Source organism: Anabrus simplex, chromosome 7 (genome assembly GCF_040414725.1).
Source record: "Anabrus simplex isolate iqAnaSimp1 chromosome 7, ASM4041472v1, whole genome shotgun sequence".
Classification (NCBI taxonomy): domain Eukaryota; kingdom Metazoa; phylum Arthropoda; class Insecta; order Orthoptera; family Tettigoniidae; genus Anabrus; species Anabrus simplex.
In genome coordinates, this window is record NC_090271.1 from 215,802,279 (window position 1) to 215,829,101 (window position 26,823).

The 26,823-nt window shown below is 39.8% G+C and overlaps 1 protein-coding gene across 1 annotated transcript in view; it reads right to left on the bottom strand.

Moving 5' to 3' along the window:
* Positions 1-19,005, bottom strand: part of CadN2 (Cadherin-N2) — a 570,995-nt gene extending 551,990 nt beyond the window's left edge. The window contains exons 1-2 of the mRNA XM_068228744.1: positions 18,963-19,005; positions 18,188-18,331 (exon numbers count right to left, since the gene is read on the bottom strand). Coding sequence (XP_068084845.1) covers positions 18,188-18,331; positions 18,963-19,005 — 187 coding nt within the window. The remainder of the gene's footprint in view (positions 1-18,187; positions 18,332-18,962) is intronic.
* Between the last annotated feature and the right edge of the window lie 7,818 nt (positions 19,006-26,823).

Genomic DNA, 26,823 nt, shown 5'->3' on the forward strand with positions numbered 1-26,823 from the left:
ACGAGAAGTCATGGCTCATTCCGCAGCATCAAGCTGGTTTAACCTTGAAATATCGCAATTCATCGCCAAGCTGAGGGAAGAGGAGGAAACTCAGAAACTAAAAGAGAACCAAGTTTACTGCCTTGAGTAATTCTGCTGATCGATCACTGCTATGGAAGTCTGGGTGCGTATGCAGCGAGGGAGGTTTTCACAGCTGATTGAGCACATTTTCTTCCATGACAAGTTGTGTGTTCACAGCTCAGTGGCCAGCGTATTTCGCCTGGAGCTTTTAATAAATAAAAGGCTTCGTGCCTCTGGAGTTTTCTCTGTTGACAAGACCCTTCTTGCACAGGGCATGCCATTTTTCATCATTGCGCCTGATATTCCAATGTCTTAATTTTTCTATGTAGCTGCCTAGCCGAGGCAACAAAGGCTTGCTTGGCTCGCACAGGGTTTATCGTACTCTCTGCGAATAAAGATTAAGTAGGCTAACACAACGATCTCAGGCCTGACAGTTTCCTCGCTATTCGGCATCAATCATACATTCGACAGTACTTCAAGTCCGACTCGTTGGCTGAATTGTCAGCGTACTGGCCTTCGGTTCAGAGGGTCGCGGGTTCGATTCCCGGCCGGGTCAGGGATTTTAACCTTCATTGGTTAAATCCAGTGGCCCGGGGGCTGGGTGTTTGTGCTGTCCCCAATATCCCTGCAACTCACACACCACACGTAACACTATTCTCCACCACAATAAGACGCAGTTACCTACACATGGCAGATGCCGCCCACCCTCATCGGAGGGTCTGCCTTACAAGGGCTGTACCCGGCTAGAAATAGCCACACGAAATTATTATTACAGCACTTCGAGCTTCTCACTCCCATCTGTATCTTTCCATTTGTCTTGTAGATCCCGCGTTCCTGCGAATAGAAATAGTTGGCATGACTTATGCCCTAACCGTCGCAGAGTAATGGCTACACATTTCATTTATGAATTTTTATACCGGGCGAGTTGGCCGTGTAGTTAGGGGTGCGCAGCTGTGAGCTTGCATCCGGGAGACAGTGGGTTCGAACCCCACTGTCGGCAGCCCTTAAGATGTTTTTCCGTTGTTTCCAATGTTCACACCAGGCAAATGATGGGGCTGTAAATTAATGCCACGGTCGCTTCCTTCCCACTCCTAGCCCTTTCCTATCTCATCATCGCCATAAGACCTATCTGTGTCAGTGCGACGTAATAACTCCACGGCACTTAACGCCCTTGAAAGGGCCTCGGTCTCCCAGCGACCGCTGCTCAGCCCGAAGGCCTGCAGATTACGAGGGGTCGTGTGGTCAGCACAGCCGTTATTCTGGTCTTTCGAGACCGGGGCCGCCATCTCACCGTCAAATAGCTGCGACGTAATGCAAATTGTAATTTAAAAAAATCATGTACTTTTCGGACTCTTGCTTCATGTTAATGTGACGAAAATCTTTGATTGGGAATAATTCAGGTGAACTAACTGCCTTATTCATCTCACAGCCACCTAATTCATTTGATCACTGAGATTCCCAGCATCCCTCTTCCCAGTGTCAGTTCGTCGATTGCTTCTGTCAACATTCCGCACCTGATAGCTATTCTTGATCATCTCGTATTCATCTCCACGTCACTGTCATATTGAGTACCCATCGTTCTATAATATATTGTTTAAGATCCGAAAGATCAGCACTTTCATAAACTAGTTTATGGTCTCGTGATGATGTTTTTCCATATTCAGCCAGAGAGGCAAAACTGTAAATTTTTTGTGACTTTTAGTAGCACAAATGATATAGCTGAATACATTACTGTATGTTGCGAAATATACACTGAAGGAAACTAAGCGACACAAAATGATTGATCATTTACAGAGTTCAATTTTTCTCGGAAGTAAAAAAAATAGATTATAAGCAAATATTGATCAACAAGTTATGGAATTCTTTTGCTTGTAAAGATTCATAAACTAAAACGTATCACTTGGTTATTTAATTTTAAACCCACATGAAGACTAAACAATCTAGTTAAATTAAACCAGTCGAAATATATGGAGGAAATATATTTTAATGTGGAAGGTTTACAGTCAGATGTAAATAAGGGATTTTATGTCCTATGGTTAAGAATTGATACTGAAGAATTGATAAGTCTACTTCTTGCAGCTGGAGTGTTCACCTTTAAGAAAACTCAGAGCATTAGAAAATGGCTTCGCAAGCACTAGTAACAATCATCTTGGAACGGGATGCAGGTACTCGAGATAAGAAGGGCATGATAATAGCTCCGAAGACCAAGCACAGGATATCTACCACTTGGAGATTGCAATTCTTCCAGCACATCTACGTGTATCTACATCCATTTCCTTAAAGTACTACAGAGCAGCTTCCGGAAACGGAGACACAGCGTGTTTCACGTCAAGATAAAAAATAATGGAAGAAATAGGACTTCGCAACAAGGAACTAAAAGTTGGCATTAAGAACGCACACGGAATTTGGGAAGGAAAATAATTCAAAATAAATTCCTATATATGATAAACACATTCAAAGTTTCTAGATAAGTGCCATTTACGTACGTCTCTTCGTTGAGGCTCGCGGAGCGGCGGTTAGGGTACGGTGATTGAAATTTCCGATCTAATTTCATTTTAACGCGGGGATCGTACAGCGTTGACGTGTGATAGTTTTTGGGTAAATTGAGGGGTGTGAGTAGGGGATGGATAACCAGATTTAGGTAAGTTCAGTAGGTTTTTGTGTACCGTACTTGTAGATATGCTGACCCTTTGTACAAGTGGGGTAAAATCGTGCGTTCAACATATAAATGCCGATTTCCTAAACCAACCATCAAACCAACCATCAAACATACTGTCGATAAATGCCCCTTGTCTTCCTGCTATGCATATTTTCTGGATTTCGTGGATGCTACACCAGAGGCAGTACTATTTATAAGCAAGTTAAGATATTAAATTGCAACTTTCTTGTTTTCGTTTTTCTTTCCGTATGTTAATATTAGTAATGCTTTTAATGGTATACGTTAAATAATAAATATTTTATATTTATAAGCGATATATATATATATATTGTATCCACATGCAAGGGGGACTAGGGTATAGTAGCGTCAGTATCCACAGCTCCACGTACGGGCCACTCTAATCTGTCCGACAGCTATCGACCCGAAGGCGAGTTTCTACTCTCAGCGGAGAAGAGGGAAAAAGAACTCCAGATGAAAAGGAAGAACAGGGAATTAAAAAGTTACGAGACATGAATTGTGTAACTGGCAGCCATCCTAGAACCGCCTAGTGTCACCCGCAAGGTTGAGCCTAAACTTCGTCAAGAATATTAAACCAACAGTTCAAAGGCGAATATTGTTTAGTCTTCTCTCCGATGTTACTGAGGGAGAATTACAAAAAGGAGAGAGTAAAAAGTCCTCTTTTGTGCTGGATTCCAACATTATAATAGGAAGATGCTGATCGTCATTATACAAAAGGGCACACAGAAGCGAAGAAAAAAGCTGACACTTTAGTTTTAAAAGGATAAAAGGCAGAGGACAAAGCAAGCAAAGGACCGTCTTTTTATTTTAATCCTGTAGCTGTATCTCCCGACACCCTAAGGTTATCTAATGTTTAATCCAGAAATGAGTGTGAGAAAATAGCATTCGCAGTAGGATACAGAAGTCCAGAAACAGCGTGGATCCACTAATTCACGAGGAAAGCACCAACTGTCAGCGACCATGATCATAATTAAACAAAACATAGTCACACTAACACAGAATGTAAAATAAATTCACCCCCATATACACAATATCAACACAAGAAAATCCAATAAAATCCACTGTACAAATATGACATCAATTAATTGTGGCAATGCTGGATAGTTCTATACAATAAAAAAACTTCAGGTACAGACAATTTTCAAAATGAAAATTAAATAGCTAATGCAGGCTTGAATGTGACTGTTTTGTTAATAATTTTATGTTATTTGTTTTGTGATGCTGTTTATTTTGTTAACACTTACAGTAGTATGTTCTTGTGATGCAAGTGCATACGAACATTGTTCAATTCTCTGTAGGTCTCAAACTGCTAAGCTGAACTGCATCTTTATAAGCGTATGCCCAGGTGCCTTGGTAAACAAATAAAAAATATTAAAGTAACGGAGTGCAGTGAAAAAATGAAATAGATATAGGTTTTCACGAGACGCACGCAAATATTTAAAATGTGTGCGTTTGGAAAGAAATATTCCGGGGTACTTTCACTAAGCTAACAACAGTACATAACCCTTACGTCTCCTAAGAATCAATCAATCAATCAATCAATCAATCAATCAATCAATCAATCAATCAATCAATCAATCAATCAATCAATCAATCAATCAATCAATCAATCAATCAATCAATCAATCAATCAATCAATCAATCAATCCTTTTATGAACTAAATTATCGACAATTCATTCTTTGACGTACAGGGTGCGTATTTGGCGTATTATCCAACAGTGAATAAAATAGTGAAAATATCACAAAGTAGATTTTACTTCGACTCTCCAAATTACACACCAACTAGTTCCTATTCTGTGAAACAATTCAGTGACCAACTCTTCAACTCAGTTCACACTTTTTCATCTGTGGGAATTATTTCGAACAAGTAGGCAGTAAAGTTCTACCGCGGTCGACCAAGATCTTCGCAATTCTGCTTTTAACAGTCGCATGCTCAAGCGGGCAAAGAGTAATTTGAATGGAAACGAACTTATATCTTCTTGTACATAGTCCAAGAGAATGCAGGCAAGCAGAGAGATACTTTGCCCTCTCATTCACTGTTGATGAATGCCTCGAGGTGAAGCTCAAACTTTATTTAGCTTTACTGCAGTGTTATAACGGAGACTCGTGGCTGTTGAGGAAGAAAGTTCTTCTCAACACCACTGAAGGACTTTCATTACCCAGGCAGAATTACACTTCAGAAAAGAAATAAAGTAGTATATTCCCAATGCCCTCTTTCCGAGATTGGATAAAATAAATGTACGTTTATTTGTTACGAAAGACAAATAACAATAGTGTAAAACGTAACTGATATAAATCATCGTAGCTAACAGAAATTTCAATGGGTCCCAAATTAATAGAAGTCTTATAGAAAGGGGATTTACCGCGCCGCGGTCTTTCGAAGGTTGAGAACCGCTGACCAAGAGGATATTTTTTTCCTCCATTTTTCAGAGTTAATTTATTACTTCTGTGTATTAAAAAAAACGAATTCCGAAAGATCCTTACTATACTTTTACGATCATGTTAATGTCCCGTTTTTTCGATCGAGACATGAGAGAATAATCAAGTCAAATACATCTCAATATGAGTTCAAGTCTTTTCGTTCTATAATATTTCAGCACCCGACGCTTATATTACACTTATATTCAAGGGCGCCCATACCCGGGGGCAAGGTGGGGCCGCGGCCCCCCTCTAGCTCTCCGGGAAAGGCATAAATCTAGTGTAGTCACGTGTTTTCCTTTCAAGAAAATGATTTAAAGTCAGTATTATGTAAAAGTGGTAGTACCGTCCACCACCAACAGGCAGGGGATACCGTGGATTATTCTAGTGCAGAATACAAATCGCCATTTATCTTCCAAAATATTAAAATTACTACCTACCCACAGGTCTGGGCCCCCCTCTAGAAACTGTCATATGGGCGCCCATGCTTATATTCTATTCTATAATACCATCGATTTTTCAAAATAAATTAACCGTTAAATTGACAGCAAAACACCACATTTATCTCCCACGGATATCACCTACCCACACACTAACAAGACCACTCTGTAATCATTTGTAACAAGCGAGTCTCATGACACGGCCCGCTTCATTTGCAGCATTTTGTACCCATTACAAGTCCAATAAAACCAGCAATAATGAAACGACCTGTCAAATTATCTTAAGAGAAGAACATTAACGCTGCAGTTGAATACTCAGCTATGCACTGCAATGACCATTAGCAGCCTGCGAAACATACAACTTGCAAAAGAGGTTGACCCTTAATTTTGGGAGGAATAATATTCGAAGCCCATACATGTATATTGTAGGACAGTATCTCCAAACCTTTCAGTTGCTAATAATAACAATGTTCTCAGTCGGTAAGAGTTAATGTGCACAATGTTACAGGAGTGGATGAAAAACTATAGAAGAAAGTAGAGCAACATATTTGTAGAAAAATCATGCATACTCCTAGGCAGGTGAAAAATGTAAGGACGACGACTTAGCTCATGTTATACCTCAGATTTGTAGATGGTAATAGATTAGAATGCAAAGTTTGGTTTGTAGGAAGTGTGACGCAACACGTTGTACCCATAGCATAACCGTTGTATACTGGCTTAAGTAAGTTTGCGTTCTAACCTATCAGTACCTAATAATCCGGACTCTACTATGATTTTTAAAAAAGATGGCAGGGAGTTTAATACTGCTGGAGGAGGAAATATATGGCGCATTTGCATACTCTCAAATTTCAGTGTGGTTTTCTAGTGTTATTTCTGATAAGAATACATTTTCAGAATTGTTCAGGGAAGATCATTCTCAATATTCCTGCATCCAGAAACGTGGAGTAGGGAACTCAAACTGTATCGTTACCCGTATTATTCGTCAGACGGAAAGCAGATTCCTTTAATCAACATACACAGTACATGTTCATTATACATAGCTGCTTCATTACATCAACGCTCATGGATCTCATCAGTCAAAATACGGGGAACGTTCATGACGTAATATAAGAGACACTAACAGCCTCGAGAAGTAGTAGTTATCAAACACTGCAACGAGGTGACACTCGAGGAGGACGAGTCAAGATGATCGAATGGCCATCGTGATAGAACTTTCAAAAGTTTGCAGATTATTGCAGTAAAGAACTTCCTGTAAAATTCCGTGTTTTAAATGTTCTTGCATATAACTATGACTATTTTAAAATTAAATACATTCCTAAGACCGTCCTTAAACATCAGATATTCAAGTTCTCAATGACAGAATGATGTCGAAGTCAAACAGTTGTTTGATGGTGAAGCATGCATGATAGTCCATCACGTATTTAAAAAAAAGCAACGGCATAGAAATTTTTTTGTAGATACATAACGGCTGTGCCTCCTAGATCTTGGAACAGACAGTAGTATGGACTTCATTAAATACAATATTAATGCTGTAGTAAGGCAAATAACTTAGAAAAGGTCCAATTTATGAATTCTAGCTACACTTTGAACTAAACGTGGCACACTTACGTTAAAATAGTTCTTAATTAACTTTTGCAGCTAGTTCGAACTTGACGTATTCGAAGTTCAGATATTCCTTTCTCATAAACCATGCCATTAGATTAGTATGATCAGCATCGTTTAGCTCTATAAAATTATCCCTTATTGATATCGGTCGATTATTTGTGCTAGTGAGACATTTTGAGTCGGAATTTTCAAAATATTAATATAAATTGAAGAACCTCAGTGAATTTACGTACTTATTTAAAAACTAGCCAATTACGACGTATGTAGGGTCTCCCCCATAAATATCCCGTTAAATTCAGTTTTTAGGGAGTACATATAACCAGAGTAGCTGAATATTCCGGAGGTAAACATTCTACACCTATTCAAAGTACGACACATGCTTTATTCTGTCAGTATATTACTTTAAGTTATAAGATTCATTGGAAGTTTGGACAGTACTTCTTTTTTTACTATCTTTACTTCATAAAGCCGAAACCGAAGTCTCTGTGAAGATAATCACTAATACATTCCTGTCAGTGAGTGATAGATGGGAATAGCTTGAAGATATCTTCTTGGGTTAGAAAGAATTATTAACAAGTAAAATTTTATGCGATATATTGCTTAAAAGGAACAGCAGTTTGTTCTCTGCCATCTACCTATCACTAAAATTATAAGAATAAAGTTACAAGGATATTACTAATACTTTTCTTAATTCACGGTCGTAACTATGAACTATCTCACTTTGTACCTAGAAGCATTACAGCGAAAATAACTGGAGAAATTTCCTGGCGAAATGTTGTCCCTAATACAAGCAATTGAGTACATTCCGGCGAAATAACTTACGAAGTCATCAGAGGCAAATGATTAAATTTAAATGACATACATAAGCAAACAGTTACACTACAAACAAGGGAGGGCAATCTTCGTAGCGATCTTCCTGTGATGAAGGCAGCATTATTCTTCTCATCTTCCACATGCTGTGTACTTACCTCCACTGCTACAAGATCATTTATTAAAAAAAAGAGTTGACTCACACAACACGAACAAATTACTGTTTTCATTTCATTAACATTATTTTACAAATATGTTTTCATATTTGGTGAAGCAAAGAGACAGGCATGTATAACAGAGTATCTGCTGCATGCTCATAATGAAATGCAAACTGTTCTGTTGTTATTCTAGTTGCACAATTACAGGCGAGTTCTCAACGAGCTTGTTCTGGAGTGTGAAGAGTGACAGCAGGCGTAGGGAAAGTATGACTGGAATAACATAGTCTACTTCGTAAGTATTTGTAAATATCCATGAAGGTGCCATTTTTAGACAATAGCATATGAAGAGGGGGTCACATTTCTCCAAAGAACATTCTGTCGAATATATATGAAGAAGATCTGTATATTAGCAAATAAATTTGAAAATTAAAGAATGTAACTACCCCCTTTAAAGTATCAGAAATAAGAAATTTATGGTAATAGAAAATATATTAATATAGTATAGTTCAAAGTAGCCTATATAGAAAATTGTGTAGTACTATACTAGAAATCAAAATAATGTTATGCAACTAATAATACTGTTTAGTATTAATATACGCAAGGTAAATCCTAAGAAAAATTCGTGTAAACATTGAAATTATTTCCTTCTTATAGTTTCTTAGAACCTGTCATATGTTTAAAGTTGGTTGGGTAGCACCTATAGCAAACGCTGTAGGAGCAAATCCCACCACAGTCGACTGATACACTGAAGTTCTTAAATGTGACAGACCCAATTCACAAGATTTGCTGTCACCTTAAAGAATTGCTCTCAGGCTAAAATCTAGGCATTTTGGTGACCCGTAGGATCGACAGTACTTGAAGCGACGTTAGGAGAATTATTATTATTATTATTATTATTATTATTATTATTATTATTATTATTATTATTATTATTATTATTACTCATACATCTTAGATATAGACTGGTATGCGTTTCAGAGTTCAGTCTGCAAGCTTCTGTGAATTAACTAAACGCCTCCACAATCTTTTATTTGTAACTAGCACTTGGGCCTCCTATAGTTCCACATTTCTTGACATCAAATCGTTAAAAACTTAGTCTAATTGTCCTACTTCTTTGACCCTCCATGACCGAGTCCTTTATTCCTATAGGTAACCTATCCTCTTCCATTCGTCCCACATGAGCCCCTCATCAGAGGCCAGTTTATGCAAACAGCTTCATCCACTTTAACTCCTTATTCCGACTACTGTCTTGCCATTGCTCACTGCTCACCTGTTTGTGCCAGCAATTACTTTCGCTACTTTCATGTCTGCTACTTCTAACTTATGAATAGGACATCCCGAGTCCACTCAGCTTTCACTCCAGTACAGCAGCGTCGCTCCGAAAACAGACCGGTGTAAAGATAGTTTCATCTGGGAGCTGAATTATTTCTTACACAATCCCATTGATCGAAACTGCGAGCTTCACTGCATTACCAATGCTGCACCTTGATTCGATTTCACTAATTGTACTACCAGCCTGGGAGAATACATATCCTAAATACCTGTTCTGGTTTTGTATTCTTAACCTGATCTTCAATCCTCTTAGATTTCTTCCTTACTGACATTACCTTAGTCTTGATTATGATAATTATCTCACTGCATCTCCTTTCAAGTTCTAATACGGTCGATTGCAGGCTTTCAGCACAGTCTGCCATTGAGACCAAACCGACAGCATAAGCCAAAATATATTTCCACCTATCTGAATTCTTCCCTGTCACTTATACCTTTCAACAAATGATCCCTGTAAAATGAACAACAAAGGTAAAAGATGACAGCCTTGTCTAACCTCTATAACTACCCTGAACCACGAATTCATTTAACCATCCATTCTCACTGAGGCCAAATTGTCAACAATAATTTTCCACAAGATTTTATTTGTTTACTTGATTCGCTCCCACGAGAAAACAACCGTATTAATGGGCAGTACTACGGATTAAGATCCTATAACCCTCTGAACGGCTAATATACTTTAATCCGATTCTCTGTCATAGATCTATCTCTAGATCTAAGAAACGTAAATGCAACTATCTATCCCACTCGCAGCATTTTTACAATTACTTGGTACATACTGCAAACCTGGTCCTGACAGCCCCTCTGTGTTCTGAAACCAAATTCGATTTCATCCAAACTTACTTTCAACCTGTGGGGTCGCGGGTGCGGAACAGTGTTGCACATCTGGACTTGGCCATGTTTTACGGACGGATGCCCTTCCTGACGCCAACCCTATATGGGATGTAATCACTATTGCTTATTTCTGTGGTGGTAGGTAGTGTAGTGTGTTGTCTGAATATGAAGAGGAAAGTGTTGGGACAAACACAAACACCCAGTCCACGGGCCAGAAGAATTAATCAAAGGCGATTAAAATCACCGACACGGCCGAGAATCGAACCCGGGACTCTCTGAATAGTTGGCCTCAACGCTGACCATTCAGCCAATGAGTCAGACGATATATAATGTAATAATAATGCTATTTAATGTTGCTTATTGTAATTTAATTCTATTTAACTACTCTTACGTTTTTTGGAGACGCCGTGGTGCGGGAATTTTGTCCCTCAGGACTTCTTTTAAATGCCAGTAAATCTACCGACACGAGTCTGACGTGTTTGAGCACCTGGCCCAGGATCGAACCTGCCAAGTTGAAATCGCCCTATAGCACTAACCTATCCTTGCTGTTTACCCTGAACGATGTCAGTCATTGGTTCATAAAACTTGTCAACTTCTTCCTCATCTGCACCGTCATACGATGAATACAGTGAGACGATTCTCGCCCCAATTCCTTCAACTGCTAAACCTACTCACATCTTTAGGTAGTTTACGTGGCTAACAGAAACATTGTTGCGTATTGTGTTTTCCTGACGAAAAGTTCTACCCAAAGCTGTGCTCTTTCCCTTTTCACACCTGTTAAGAACAACCCCCAATCTCCTGTATCATTCTCAGTATCTGCCTTTATTCGAATATCATTAACTTCTAACACATCTAGACGCATCTTCTTTGCTGGCTCGGCCAATTCTACTCTTGTTTCTTCCACACGCCGCATTAATACTGTTAGCTCCCCATCGAAGTCCAAATTTCGTTCGCCAAGCTGTTTCCAGGAGTCCCTGGCCCGTCAAATGGAAGTGGGACTACGTCACACTTGAGGCCTCCTTGAACTTCCGGAGCGCGTTCGGTCAAAATTCTGCTAACAACCCTACTAACACATAGCCCCAGTTATAATCTCTCCTCTAACGGGTCAGGGACCACAGGTGGATTGTACAATATTAGCCGCCTGACCACAAGGAGGCCACGATTCGGAATATGTCTTAAATGCAACTGGTGTCCTGATTCGCAGGACCATTTATTAGACAACTCAACCGCCGTCCATGCTTCAAGAACTAGGACATAACTACAGAAACCCGCACCATGAACCACTTTTCTCCTTCTTTTTCTAACTATATTGAGTCCACAGAATTACCTGCAAACAGAGCATTGTGGCGGCGATTAGTAAATTCAATAATAATAATAATAATAATAATAATAATAATAATAATAATAATAATAATAATAATAATAATAATAATCGTATGGCCTCAGCTACCGTGTGCAGACATTTCAATTTGACGCCATCTGGCTGTCTGCTCGTCAATTTCGACGTTCCGTTCTTTACTCTAGGCCCCCACTAGATGGCAGGCCGAGTAAACCGAAACTCTCTTGGGCGTCTATGGCTGAGATTTAATTAATCTTGTCGGGTAAACACCAAATGTGTCACCAGAGATCTTTTACATGCCGACATCGAACGACATGGAGTGTCGAATTGACTTTTTTCCGCCCTTCAAAAATCCGACTACCTCTGCCGGGTTTGAACCCGCTATCTTGGGATCTGGAGGCCGACACTCTACCGCTGATCCACAGAGGCAGCTGAGGCTTACAGACTGAATGCTGAAAGGCATAACAGTATATAATGAAGATGTACTGTATGTAGTGAAATGAATTTTGCCCTTTTCAAACCGGTTTGAAATTTAAAATGCCAGTGAGAGAACGGTACGACAGTAAAAGGAACCTCACGTATTCCAACAACTCTAAGGACTTAATTAAACACTGTTTACAAATTTCCCCCTTAATTTCTTCGACTTAATTACTGAATTCTTATCAAATATAGTAACAATAACACAAATGAAATTTCAGAACAAGTAGTAACATGTCATCTTGAACTACTTCAAATATTCGGCGAATTTTGAATTTCTTACAAAGGTAACAGCGAGAGAGAATAGAGCTAATCAAGTTATTCTATTAGACAACAAGGTAATCAGAGGAATAATTATAGTGATTCAAGAGTTAAGAGGAAAACAGCAACTTGTATTTTCAGCTGGGATTAGATCACGATGAATGGAACTTTCCCAATATAAGAATCAGTTATAATATAACTAAGAAATGTCTGCGTGCTAGCCTTTTTTCTGATAAAGAATTACATGGTGAAGATAAAAGGGAAGGAGAAAGAGAGAGAGATGAGGAAACCGTCTCTCACTAATTTTATTCTTATTTCTTGAGAGGGACGACATATTTTACGACTTTACACGGAACAAAAGGGAGAGATTGTGGAAAGCTTTTAACGCATTCATTTATAGAATTGAATGCACTTACTGAAAAGTAAAATACAATCATACAAAAAAAGGCTGCTCCTTGTTCTTGTTCTTAAGATTCCGTCCCAGAGAACAGTTTGCCGGGAATAATTTTACCCACTACAAAGAGACGTCTCTGAATATCTTATTACATTATTTAACCCGCAATAATTTGTTGTTGTGTGAGAGAGAAGAAAATGATTAAATTCTACTTGGAAGAAATATCTGATCGCATCTCTTAAAATATGTTATGATGATTATCTATGGAAAGCATGCACAGAAGAGCAAAGAAAAACTCCTTACAGTTACACTTTGTTCAAAGTAACATCACATAGACAGTGATGAGAATTTAAAAACAAACGAAAGAATAACATTACTTATGTTGGGTTATTTTTTCTCCGTGTTTTGCTTCTTTTTAAAACAACGAAAGACCGTTACCACAAATTGTCGGCCGAGATCGGTTTTATAGCGCAACTAGAAGGAAATTAACAAGACACGATATCTAAACTTCGCAATTCTTTATCAGACCATGACTTAATTTAACAAAGAAAAGCATCGAGTGAGTTTGCAAGGCAGTTTTGGGTACGCAATTGTGAGCTTCCATTTGAGAGACAGCAGATTCGAAGCCCTGAAGATGGTTTTCCACAGTTTCCCATTTTCACACCAGGTGAATGTTGGGGCTGTAACTTAATTCAGGCCACCGTCGCCTCCTTCCCAGTCCTAGCCCTGTCCCATCCCATCGACGCCATAAGAACTATCTGTGTTGGTGCGATGTAAAGAAACAAATAAAAATTAAAAACAAGGAGGAATGAAGGGTAGAGGTTTCGACTACTCGTAACATCGGCTCTATATTACAAGTGGGATAGAGTCATTAGCTCTACTGTATGTCTGGCCTCCCTCGGCTCCAGGAATTAACCTGGTACAGTAGGCTACTCATTTTGTTGCAGGCTGAATGAACTTCAGTAACATGTACCTTTCCAGAAGTGGAATCTCGATTTTTTTTCGGAAATAAAATATACATACCAATAATAACGCCGACTAGACAGTTTTCATCAAACGAGTGTATTTCAAAGAAAATATAACTATGCCTCATTTATATTAATCGTATCTGCTGCGTTAGACTGTGATCTTAATTATGCTCTACATGAGAAGGAATGTAATACCCTAGAACCGCTTTAAGAGAAAGTAGCTAAGCAAGTATTTGAATTCGTAAACAAACAATGAAAAAAATGAATTGGCCTTTGGCTTTTAGTGCCGGGAGTGTCCGAGGACATATTCGGCTCGCCAGGTGCAGGTCTTTTGATTTGACCCTCGTAGGAGACCTGCGCGTCGTGATGAGGATGAAAAGATGATGAAGACGACACATACACCCAGCCCCCGTGCCAGCGAAATTAACCAATGATGGTTAAAATTTCTGACCCTGCCGGGAATCGAACCCGAAACCCCTGTGACCGAAGGCCAGCTCGCTAACCATTTGGCCATGGATCCAAAACAAGCAATAGGTAAAATTGTTACGAATATATCCGATATATCAGCTTCCATCATTGGGTTGTAACTGGACACATCTAAAATAATAATAATAATAATAATAATAATAATAATAATAATAATAATAATAATAATAATGGAGTGCAGCCTCCGGAGGGGCCTTTCGATCTGATGCTGTATAAGCGAACTGCGCGTCTGTGAGGATGCGGCCCTAACATGAAATCTAATCCTGATAACGTCACAAAAACCCAGCCGCGAGCCATAGGAATTAACGAATGAAACTTAAAATCCCCGACCCGACCGGAAATCGAACCCAGAACCCCTTAAACCCTTAGCCATGAAGCCGATCATCTAAAAGCATGATAACAGGGAACACTCTCATTATCTCCTCATCAAGACGATTCAAATCATGAAGGTTTCTGAAATGGAATATCACATCTTTGTACGTTCAACTCTCAGGCCTGTCGCTAATGATCACCAGATAAACAATCGCGTAATTACTGTACAAGCTTGCTTGCTATTGGATGAAGGCCTCTATGAAGGCTGAGATTACGTTGAGCTTGAGTGGACACTTGGTATGTCTCTGCAAGATTCTTTTATTCATCAACAAACAATGTTACAAAAAGAAAGTTTTGATAAAGACACATTGTTCATAATATTCACTTAATTATAATTAAAACTGAAAATGAAAACGTAATGAGAGAAGCAACCTAAAAGTTTCGCTTCAATTTATGTTCAGAGATGCGTACCAGATAAGTTTCCAAGTGCTAGGAAGAGCAGGGGTGAATGACACAGCTAAAAGTAGAGAACTGCCACTCTACTTTATCCTTCTACCCAAGCACAGTGTTTCAGTGAAAATGAATAATAATCATGCAAAGCGTAGAAAAAATAGTCGAGCAATTTGGTACAGTTCTGTTAGTTCAGTAGCATCTCTAACGAGAACAGATGTCGCTCTCCAAATAGACTTTCAAAAATTAGGAGGCATCTTTTTTATTCGTACTTGCTAAAGAGATAGTCCAGAGCAAGCGGTTCAACTGGACAACGGTGGAACCTGAACCCGCAGCCTTCCGATCCTCTGCCAATTGAGCTGTGGTGATCTCGCTCTTTGTATTTTTTGGCTATGATCTTAACTACACTATTCCCAGTCCAACTGTAGAGCGCGCTTGTTGTCCGCTGCATTCTGTTCTACGTGAAACTTTCATGGCTGCGCTATATGATTGGTTTTGATCTATTAGATGTTGTCCAGTACTTGGCAAATAGAATAAGAGTGACCAAACGGAAATAATTATTTATTTATTAGTCTATACCGTACTGTACATAATGTCCAATTAGTTATGAACGTTACAGTAAGCTGAAAAGCAATGTATCCGCATGTAAAAGTTCCACAAAACAGCATAGTGAGAGTTGATGTTTTCTGATATCAAGTTCATAAAGATTTCGCTATAACCTATTTGGGTAGCAAAGCACGCTTCCTATAATAAGACCCATGTTTGATTTCAAAGTACGTGAAAACTGATTACACGAAATATAATACAAATTTATCGTCGGTGAAGAAACAATACCTCTTATGTCAGAATGAAATTCCTATCCATTATTTTCCTTAAGATTGGTCAAGCCTCCCAGCCACAAAAGGATATGCATTCCATCAGAACATTTTTCGTTGTGTTCAATTTTCCTATGCCATTGTGTACGTTATACTGTAGGAGTGCGTAAATACGTCATACAAATACACATGTATACAGTTCTGTACGATAAGGTTCATTTTCCTTTACTAATCAGGACAGGAAAATTAACACAATAAAAATGTTCTGATGGACTGCATATATATGTGTGGTTGAGAGGCGTGACCAGTCTTAAGGAAAATAGTGGATAAGAAGAGCATTGTGACATATCAGGTTTTGTTTCTTCAACGATGATAAATATTGTGGCGGCTTCTGTCAATCAACCGTAAGTCATGGGGAGGAGCAGCATAGCCTGGACTGGACTAGACTGGACGGCGAGTGACGTCACTGCGTTGAGGACTCGCTACTCGCCGCACAGTGAACCAATCGGGAGACAGCCGGGCTCGCATTGACTAGCACTCCCGCCATAGCTGTCTCCATTGCCCTGCTACCTCATTGGAGACCTCCGGCGTCGTGAGAAGGATCTGGAAAATGCGCCCAGAGTATTCGTTTTCGACAAGACTCTGGAGGCGTCTCCTTTCGCGAAGCACCCAGATGGGGCGGATATAAGACAGGCGAGACTTGCCAAATAAGTTGAGTTGATCTCTGTCGGCGAGCGAGTCGAGTTCAGTGTGTGAGGTTCAGTGTAGACTCTGTGAATAAGCGACTGAGAGCAAGTGGTTCAGTTTGAGTCCCTTTCTGTCAGGGTCTGAGGGCAGTGCTGTGATTCGACAGAGTGCAGCGCGTAGTCTATGGTACAGTGCAGCGAACGACGAGAGACAGCGAAAGAAGACTGCAATGTGTATATCACATACGGACTTGTAAGGCTGTGTGCGCGCGCTTAAGTTGTGAACAGCACGGCCGCTTGTTTGTTCAGTAAATTTAATCGTGAGCTGCCCTAGGACTCGAGTGACAGTTTAGGAGCATGTGTAGTGTAGATGTTTAGATTACAAGTGTCACTTCAGGAAGATTTAGTGTGAATTAGTAAGACTGAATAGAGAGAGAGAGATAGAGAGAGAGAGAGAGAGAGAGAGAGAAAGAGCTAACTAGTGTAATTGTGTGCTGTGTGTAAGTAGTTATTAGCAGATAATAAATTTAAGAAATTACATGCTACCAGTTGTTGTGTCAATGTATCCACCCCGCCATCACGTAACAAACAATTTAACAACTGAATGACTCATAAGGAATTCATCTGAACGGTAAGTGTGTGTGCATTACTGTCGAACATATGGATGACAACACCGAGTTTAGTAGTTAGCTTTGTCAGTCGATGTCTACAGACTCTGCATTTCATCCTCACAAGACCTGAAAGACCACGCACACTTCCAACTTTCACCATTCGTCAGGATGTTTCCTATTTCCTTGCCGCTACTGCATCTAGGTTCCGTTGCACTGGTCAGAGTAGCTAACACGCAACTCACTCGGTAACCACACAAAATGTCCTCTAGAGTGGCTCAGTCGTAACTAATCGGTTTGTCTGCATGTGTATTATTGGAGTCTCCGCGAACCTCGTGTTAAATACATTAGAATATTTTTGTAGGTTTATTTTTTGTCAAGGGAATCTTGTTATGTGTAGTTTAATTTTATGCAGTGCAGCATAAAGAGAGGAAGATAACGTTTCGCGAAATTCAATAGAAGTATATCTGACTATTTTACCCGGCTCCTCAATGCAGAACCCTGCATACGAAATGCAAAACGTCATATGGAGTCTCAAGCATTTTGAGAAAAACAGTAAGAGGGAAAGAGTAGTTAATTATATACCGGGTCGCCTTTACCCCTGGAATTAAGCTAATACTATTTCTATTAGTGTAGGATGAGTGTCATGCATCTGCAGAAGAGGCAAAATCATTTCTAATTTTTCTGACTTTCTGGAGGAAATAGAATCCACTTCCTTCCAATCTTCATAATGTAATACGTTTAATCAAAACATTTCACTAATCAGATTAAAGCTCTGGGCTTATCAATACATTAATTTTATAAACGAATTTTTTGAAATAATATGTCGAATGAGCTACAGAACAGTACCAAATATTTAACTCCTGTGTTTCACAAATAACATAACAGATTTCTACATTAAGCATAAGTAGTTGAGGTAAATACTGTCCTGAGTAGAAGTATATCTGTTCATTTTACCCGGCTCCTCAATGAAGAATCATGCACATAAAAAGCAGCTTCAGCAAAGAAGAATATCCACTTTGCACTAGGCTGGTATTAGTATGAGGGATTGGTACTCACACTCGTCGTGGTCTTTGGCGGTGACTGTGAGTACTGTGTGCTGGATGTCCTCATTCTCGTCCACCTCCGCTTCGTACAGCGCCTTGTCGAAGTATGGCGGGTTGTCATTCTTATCGGCGATCCCAATACGGATGAATTTTGTGACTGAAACACACAAGAAGATTGATCTATTAATAAACACTGTCTGTTTTAGCATACGATGCATACATTTTAAATATATACTCTCAAATCTTTCAAAATTTAGGCTACAAATGTCCGTCTACGATCTAAGCGTCTCCATGATATTGCATCCATCCTCAAGTCAGCACTATAATATTAATTCATTCTCAATCTAAAAATTGTTTCGTAGGCTTAGCTCTGTTCCATTTTGCAGGTTTCACTTAAGAGCTACAAATGGTACCCATATAATTTTGTTGTATCTATCATAGTTTAGGCAGCGTATTCGCGTTTAAGGGTCACAGATGCATAATCTTTTCGACTTACTCCATTTTTTAAAAGCCTAGAATAATTAATAATTATATAATATGTATATATTGAACCCATAATTCTAATTGTATTCAGTCTGAGGGTTGGTTTGATCCTCAGCGGACACCAATAGCTGTCATAGACGGTCTAGGTATCACTGAAGAGGCATGTCGGGGAAATGAGAGGTGAGGTAGTTTCCAGTTGCTTTCCTTACCGAACCAGCCGTTGCTATTACATATCAGCTCCCCAAGCCTACTGAAATACACACACCAAATGACCCTACGAGTGATATTTACACACCATTCTTTACAGGGACTGGCTGCATAAGGAATGGCATTGCTAGCATCGCTCATTCCTCAGTCACTTTCACATCGTAAAAGCCAACGATGAGGCTGAGACAGGTCAATGAAAGTAAAATATATATATATATATATATATATATATATATATATCTAACCCATACCAAAACACAAAGTACACAGTAAACACTAGGTTTCGCCAGCAAAGGTACAAATTATATGTAGCGTATAATAATCTGGATAACATCACATTTCCGGTGGTGAAAGAATTACTGAAATAGGTTGAGTGGTTGCCAAGATTACCCTCTATTTATGAACAAATTTTCTCTCATTATAATATTAGCATAGATTATGATAGAACTTTGGCTTAGCTGAGAGCACTGATCAGGGTCAAAAGTCTAGAACCGAGCTCGATAGCTGCAGTCGCTTAAGTGCGGCCAGTATCCGGTAATCGGGAGATAGTGGGTTCAAGCCCCAGTGTCGGCAGCCCTGAAGATGGTTTTCCGTAGTTTCCCATTTTCACACCAGGCAAATGCCGGGGCTGTACCTTAATTAAGGCCACGGCCGCTTCCTTCCAATTCCTAGGCCTTTCCTATCCCATCGTTGCCATAAGATCTGTGTCGGTGCCACGTAAAGCAAATAGCAAAAGTCTAGAAGTGGGAGCCATTGTAATAATTTATTTGAAAAGAATGCTATGTTGGATAGATTAGTAATAATGACTAATTACAAATCAGTTTTGTGAGTTCAACAGTGCCGTAATTACAATAGATATCGTCTTCATACCAATGGATACGAGAACTGGAAAAGATCGCAAGGAAAGCAGCACGATTTGTTCTGGGTGATTTCCGACAAAGTAGTAGTATTACGAAAATGTTGTAAACGTTGGGCTGAGAAGACTTGGGAGTAAGGAGACGAGAGGCTCGACTAAGTGGTATGTTTCGACCTGTCAGCGGACAGACGGCGTGGAGTAACATTAGCAGAAGAAAAACTTTAAAAGCAGGAAAGATCATATATGAAGATAAAGTTGGAATTCAAGAGGACAAATTGGGGAAAATATTCATTTACAGGACCAGAAGTTAGGGTTTGGAATGCATTATCATGGGAAATGTTCGATAAATTTCCAAGAAAAGGCTAGGTAAACAACTGATAGAGAATCTGCCACCTGGGTGACAGCCCTATATGCAGATTACTGATTGATTGACTGATTGAAAATGTCCTTAGGCCTACGATTACCTTTAATGGTTTAATCTACGGACTGCTACCTATTAATCCACAACATATTACCTTGCTGTAGATCTTCAGTTTGTCTCGAACTCTAAGATATATGATCTGGTATAAGACTGAGAGACAAACTGTCTGATGCGGTGGCACATGAATGAGCGACAACACAATAACTGTTACTCAGTTTCACGTTACGCATCCTCTGGATGAATGAAGCTGCGAGACATTTCATTAGTTAAGGAAGGTAGACATTTCAGAAAAAAGACGAATGTATTAATACAAACCCAATGTACACCTTGAGTTTGTACTTAGCTCCTACCAGCTATATTCAATGACTGACACAGTTGGTTAGCCTCATCATTGTTGTCATATGACCAGGATTCTTAGAGGACTAACATGTGAAAGATAACATTCAAATTTAGTGACAAGTTCCGCCTGGCATGTCAGATAAAGGATGTGACACCTGAGCGGGGTCAATGGTATTGTGGACGCTTCTGAAGGCCAGCAAGAGAATAGCGCGGACATATTTGTAAAGCTGGCCAAACCATCCAGGACTGCTCATGGCCAGATAACATTTATAAATGTATTAGAGGGCTTATCATATTAGGAGGGCGAGCCAACTGAAACTCTAATGAAAATTCGGAATGTCACGCCACTGCTATGTCAGTTGGTAGTAGGCCTACTGTTAGAAATGCTGTAAGGAATTTCCCATAGGTGACAGAAAAGCGAACGCCATCAAAGTAGAAGTGTAACAATGGCCGTCCCACTTCACACATGCGTGAAAGAAGAACAATGGCCTGATATTCAGTTTTAGAATAGTGAAGGTGTCAAACCTATTGAAATTCATAGAAGGATGACGATTCATTATGGTGTTGTACGTTTGTCGCAGCAGCAAGATGGCAGTGCTCAGCCCACACTGCCCGTGCAACAGTTGTGCCCACACAAGAACTGCATTTTGAATGTCTTCCACGTCCACTATAATATCCAGACCTCACGCCTATTGATTAGCACACGTTTGGCCATTCAAGGAGGCACTGGGAAGAAAGACGTTCTGTTCAGATGAAGATAGAGGATGAAGGCAGTGCAGACAGCCAAACACTTTTGCTTCCCTAGAGGAATCCATTCACTTTGTAAGAGCACTGAACGTAAACGAGACTACGTAGAAAAATGATACAGTTATCTACCACTTCCGCTCAATAAAATAAATTGAAGGAATATTTCATTTTGATCTACTAAGATTAATCGGGAAACAATGCTAGAAATAAAATAATATAAAGGCCTGAAGCAATATTCTCTAATTAAAATGAGACGGCAAGGAGTAGCAATCCTACGAATGATTTTTTTATCCTTTTAATAAAAGAATACACAACTCAACACGAATTTACAGTCGCATAGTAATGGGGAAGCCTATGGAGCGCTGGTGATGGTTTTATGGGGGGAGACCCAGCTCAACAAATGGAAAAAATAGGTTAATATTCATTCGATTGTTAATTATGCTACAATTGTTGTTGACAAATGCTGCACATATCCCAGTATTGGCATGCTTCAGAGCAATCAGAAGCAACTTCAATAATGTCAGAATCTTAATAATTTTAATATTTTAAAATAAAATGTTCAAAATTCCCCGTCTTTTTAACAATACATCACTGTTTTCCTTATAAATTCCAAGTTTATAAGAATTTTCGTACTTTTCCTTTTTTAAAGTGTGTATCAAAACTCCAGCTACAAAATGAACCTCAATCATTAACATAGACTGTGATTTGGATTTTTTGTCGGGTTTTTATTCCGAGCACCAGAAAATATTAATATTTTTGTAAATAAATATGTTATATAAAATCTAATTTACATCCTATTGATCTGAATGAGGTACAGATTGTAGTACAACACTATGGGAAGAAACTCTGAAAAAAACAATTATCCGTGAAACAGTAAGAGAGTTATGAAGGAAACCGTGATATATTGTTAAAAAGGCGGGAAATTTGAACATTTTATTTTAAAATGTTATAATTAGAATTTTTACATTATTGAAGTTGCTTCTGATTGCTCTGAAGCATGCCAATCCTGGGATATGTGCAGCATTTGTCAACAACGTTTGTAGCATATATAACAATCGAATGAATATTGGCCTATTTTCCCCGTATTGAGCTAGGTCTCCCCCCTTAAGGGCACATCCCCTTGTTAACAGACAGAGGAAGATTACTTATCACTGGAAGCAATGCAATTACCGGACAAGAAAAAGAAATGAGCCGTGAATTCCGTAAACTGAAAGCCTATCTTGGCCTCACGAACCTAATACCACTGGGATCAGAAAATAGAAGTTTTTTTTGTTATTTGTTTTACGTCTCAGCAGACAGACTGATGATCCAAAGATAAATTAATATGTTGCGCATTAATTTAGGGAGTGCTCAGCGTGTTGTGTAGTTCGTTGTTGTTATAACGCAAGCTCTATACCGAGATTTGAAATGGACAAAACCACTCAGAGTGGCTGGACTGGGATTATGTAACTACTCAAAGGCAATCCATTAGTTTACTGCGTTGGCATGGTCGTATTTTTTACCTATTTATACATAATTCGAATGGATTCCACGGAATTTTGATCACAGAGTACGGTGTACTCAACGTGTAGCCTACTTGTATGCATATTAAACAACCCCCGCACGCCAGCATACATAGATCATGGCATGAGAGAGTATTCTATAAAAATCTGCAGTACAGCATAGCACAGAACTGGTGTGTCGGCTAGAGCGTAAGTTTTGAGGAATAGGATGGCGGAAAGGAAGGGAATTTGCTTTGACAAAATATTTCACCACCGTAACTATATAATTCAGGCTGTTGCTATTTCTTGATGGACGAAGTATTCTTGCATCTGTCTCCTGGTGTTGAAACACCGGATCCCGTGAGATCTCCGAAGTTAAGCAACATTGGGCGTGGTCAAGATTTGGATGGGTTGCCACGCGCTGTTGGTGGGGGTAAGGGAATGGAGGAGCGGAAAGGAACTGGCCACCCCACCGTACGTAAACTCCGGCTCAGGCACACCTGTGCGGAGGTTCGGACCTGCCTTCAGGCAGAATATACCCTTACCTCCTGGTACAGACTACAGCAGAATTTGTCTTCCACTGAAGTCGCTCTCATTTATGACTATGACAATATGGAAGCTACTGAGGTGTAAAGCAATACACACACGGTCAATACATGAAGGACTAACACATGTACAAGACCATATGCCGTATTCCAGTAAAACACCTGTGTCACCAAGCCGGAAAAGTACAAGAGCCCAGGCAATTATTCATATACTAAAATATTTTTCATACGCATTTCATCGCAAAATTAATCAACACTTCATCAATTAACTCTTCATTCACAATTAAACTCGCAAAATTAATTATCTTAAATAATCACCGACAGAGGAGCGCTAAAGCGCACCGGTATCGGTAGCTCATTCACCATCTATCTCTCCGGAGATAGGTGGCTCATACGTATGCCCAGGTGAGTAGTGCTAAAACCAAGCGAGCTGACGTGCGGTTAGGGTCGCGCAGCTGTGAGCTTGCATTCGGTTCGGGTTCGAACCTCACTGTCGGCCCTGACAATGGTTTTCCGCGGTTCCCATTTTAACACCAGGCAAATGCTGGTGCTGTACCTTATTTTTTTTGCTAGTTGATTTACGTCGCACCGACACAGATAGGTCTTATGGCGACGATGGGACAGGAAAGGGCTAGGAGTGGGAAGGAAGCGACCGAGGCCTTAAGGTACAACCCCAGCATTTGCCTGGTGTGAAAATGGGAAACCACGGAAGACCATTTTCAGGGCTGCTGACAGGGGGTTCGAACCTACTATCTCCCGAATACTGGATACTGGCCGCACTTAAGCGACTGCAGCTATAGAGCTCGGTGTACCTTAATTAAGGCCACGGCTGCTTCCTTCCCACTTGTAGACCTTCCCTATCCCACTTTCGCCATAAGACCTATATGTGTTGGTGGGACGTAAAGCAGATTGTAAAAAAGAAAAAAAGAAGTGGTGCTAAAATTACTATCAGTCATGAATAGTGCACCTGTATGCTACGAAAAATGTGTCTCATTGGGTCAGTTGTGCTGCAATAGCACTTTCTGACATTTTATATTTTCGGAAAAATTGAGACATTTGAACGCGACCTTTCCGAAGGCAATGTCTTACACAACATATGTGTTAGAATAACAATGTAACTGATACCTCTTAAACAAAAATGATGGGTCTGTCATGTAACACTTTAAAACACAGAATAACAACAACAACTACAAATAATACTGAACAATTAAAAAAGAAAAAGTACCTAATGGCTGAAACAGAGCACATCTCTAAACCAGACCTATGTAATGTAGACAGTCCTAAGTCTGTTAAACAAGGAAAGAGACTGTTCATGCAGTCCTTTGGAGCCAATTTGGATGTAGGCCTAAACCAGCAGCCAATTCGAAAAACTCGACAGCAAATACGGACATCATATTTTATTCTAGGAGCCGCTTCGGATGCAGTCCTGACATAACTTCCTTTTGCGAGGTTCTTACCCTCATTTTTACAATCTATCCTCAAGTGGCCAATCCTTGTTATTTTCTGACGCCTGGAATCCACAAGATAATTACTCTACTTATCATCGTCCTTCCTATTCCATTTGCAAATAGTTTCAATATTCTACGGATCAGAACTCCCCTTCAATATTCCACGCGGCTGAAAATCTTGTCATTTTGTTCTTAAAACAACAAACAGTGCTAAAAATTATTTTATTTTACTTGAGAAGAAGTGCATGATATTTTATAAAAGGAAATATATTAATCCAGGGGTTCACAACATGTGTGTCACGAAATTTTACAATAATAACATAAATGTTTAATACAGTGATTGTCTCATCCACGACGGGTACGACAGCTATTGTACTGTAATACAGTGATTGTCTCAACCACGACGGGTACGGCAGCTATTGTACTGTAATACAGTGATTGTCTCGTCCACGACGGGTACGACAGCTATTGTACTGTAATACAGTGATTGTCTCGTCCACGACGGGTACGACAGCTATTGTATTGCAACACAGTGATTGTCTCAACCACGACGGGTACGACAGCTATTGTACTGTAATACAGTGATTGTCTCGTCCACGACGGGTACGACAGCTATTGTACTGTAATACAGTGATTGTCTCGTCCACGACGGGTACGACAGCTATTGTACTGTAATACAGTGATTGTCTCAACCACGACGGGTACGACAGCTATTGTACTGTAATACAGTGATTGTCTCAACCACGACGGGTACGACAGCTATTGTACTGTAATACAGTGATTGTCTCGTCCACGACGTGTACGACAGCTATTGTACTGTAATACAGTGATTGTCTCGTCCACGACGTGTACGACAGCTATTGTACTGTAATACAGTGATTGTCTCAACCACGACGTGTACGACAGCTATTGTACTGTAATACAGTGATTGTCTCAACCACGACGTGTACGACAGCTATTGTACTGTAATACAGTGATTGTCTCGTCCACGACGGGTACGACAGCTATTGTACTGTAATACAGTGATTGTCTCAACCACGACGGGTACGACAGCTATTGTACTGTAATACAGTGATTGTCTCGTCCACGACGGGTACGACAGCTATTGTACTGTAATACAGTGATTGTCTCGTCCACGACGGGTACGACAGCTATTGTACTGTAATACAGTGATTGTCTCAACCACGACGGGTACGACAGCTATTGTACTGTAATACAGTGATTGTCTCGTCCACGACGGGTACGACAGCTATTGTACTGTAATACAGTGATTGTCTCGTCCACGACGGGTACGACAGCTATTGTACTGTAATACAGTGATTGTCTCAACCACGACGGGTACGACAGCTATTGTACTGTAATACAGTGATTGTCTCGTCCACGACGGGTACGACAGCTATTGTACTGTAATACAGTGATTGTCTCGTCCACGACGGGTACGACAGCTACTGTACTGTAATACAGTGATTGTCTCGTCCACGACGGGTACGACAGCTATTGTACTGTAATACAGTGATTGTCTCGTCCACGACGGGTACGACAGCTATTGTACTGTAATACAGTGATTGTCTCGTCCACGACGGGTACGACAGCTATTGTATTGCAACACAGTGATTGTCTCAACCACGACGGGTACGACAGCTATTGTACTGTAATACAGTGATTGTCTCGTCCACGACGTGTACGACAGCTATTGTACTGTAATACAGTGATTGTCTCGTCCACGACGGGTACGACAGCTATTGTATTGCAACACAGTGATTGTCTCAACCACGACGGGTACGACAGCTACTGTACTGTAATACAGTGACTGCCTCGTCCACGACGGGTACGACAGCTATTGTAATGACACCCAGATCTTACACATTACTCTATTTAGTTATTTTTCATCATTTTTATGGAACTGACTCTGTAATTACGTTGTATATCCCAACGTCCCTCTTACTTTTGTTCACATTCTGTTTGCAATTTGCATTTTACTTTTTTTAAGTCTTAAGAGCCTTTGGAGTTAACTGATACCTCTGTCAGTCAGGTTCGCTTGATATTCAGAGCTTATTTCAGAGTGACCAACCGTACAACTGCAAATAGACCACCTTTGTAATCAGAACATTTCATATCTGTT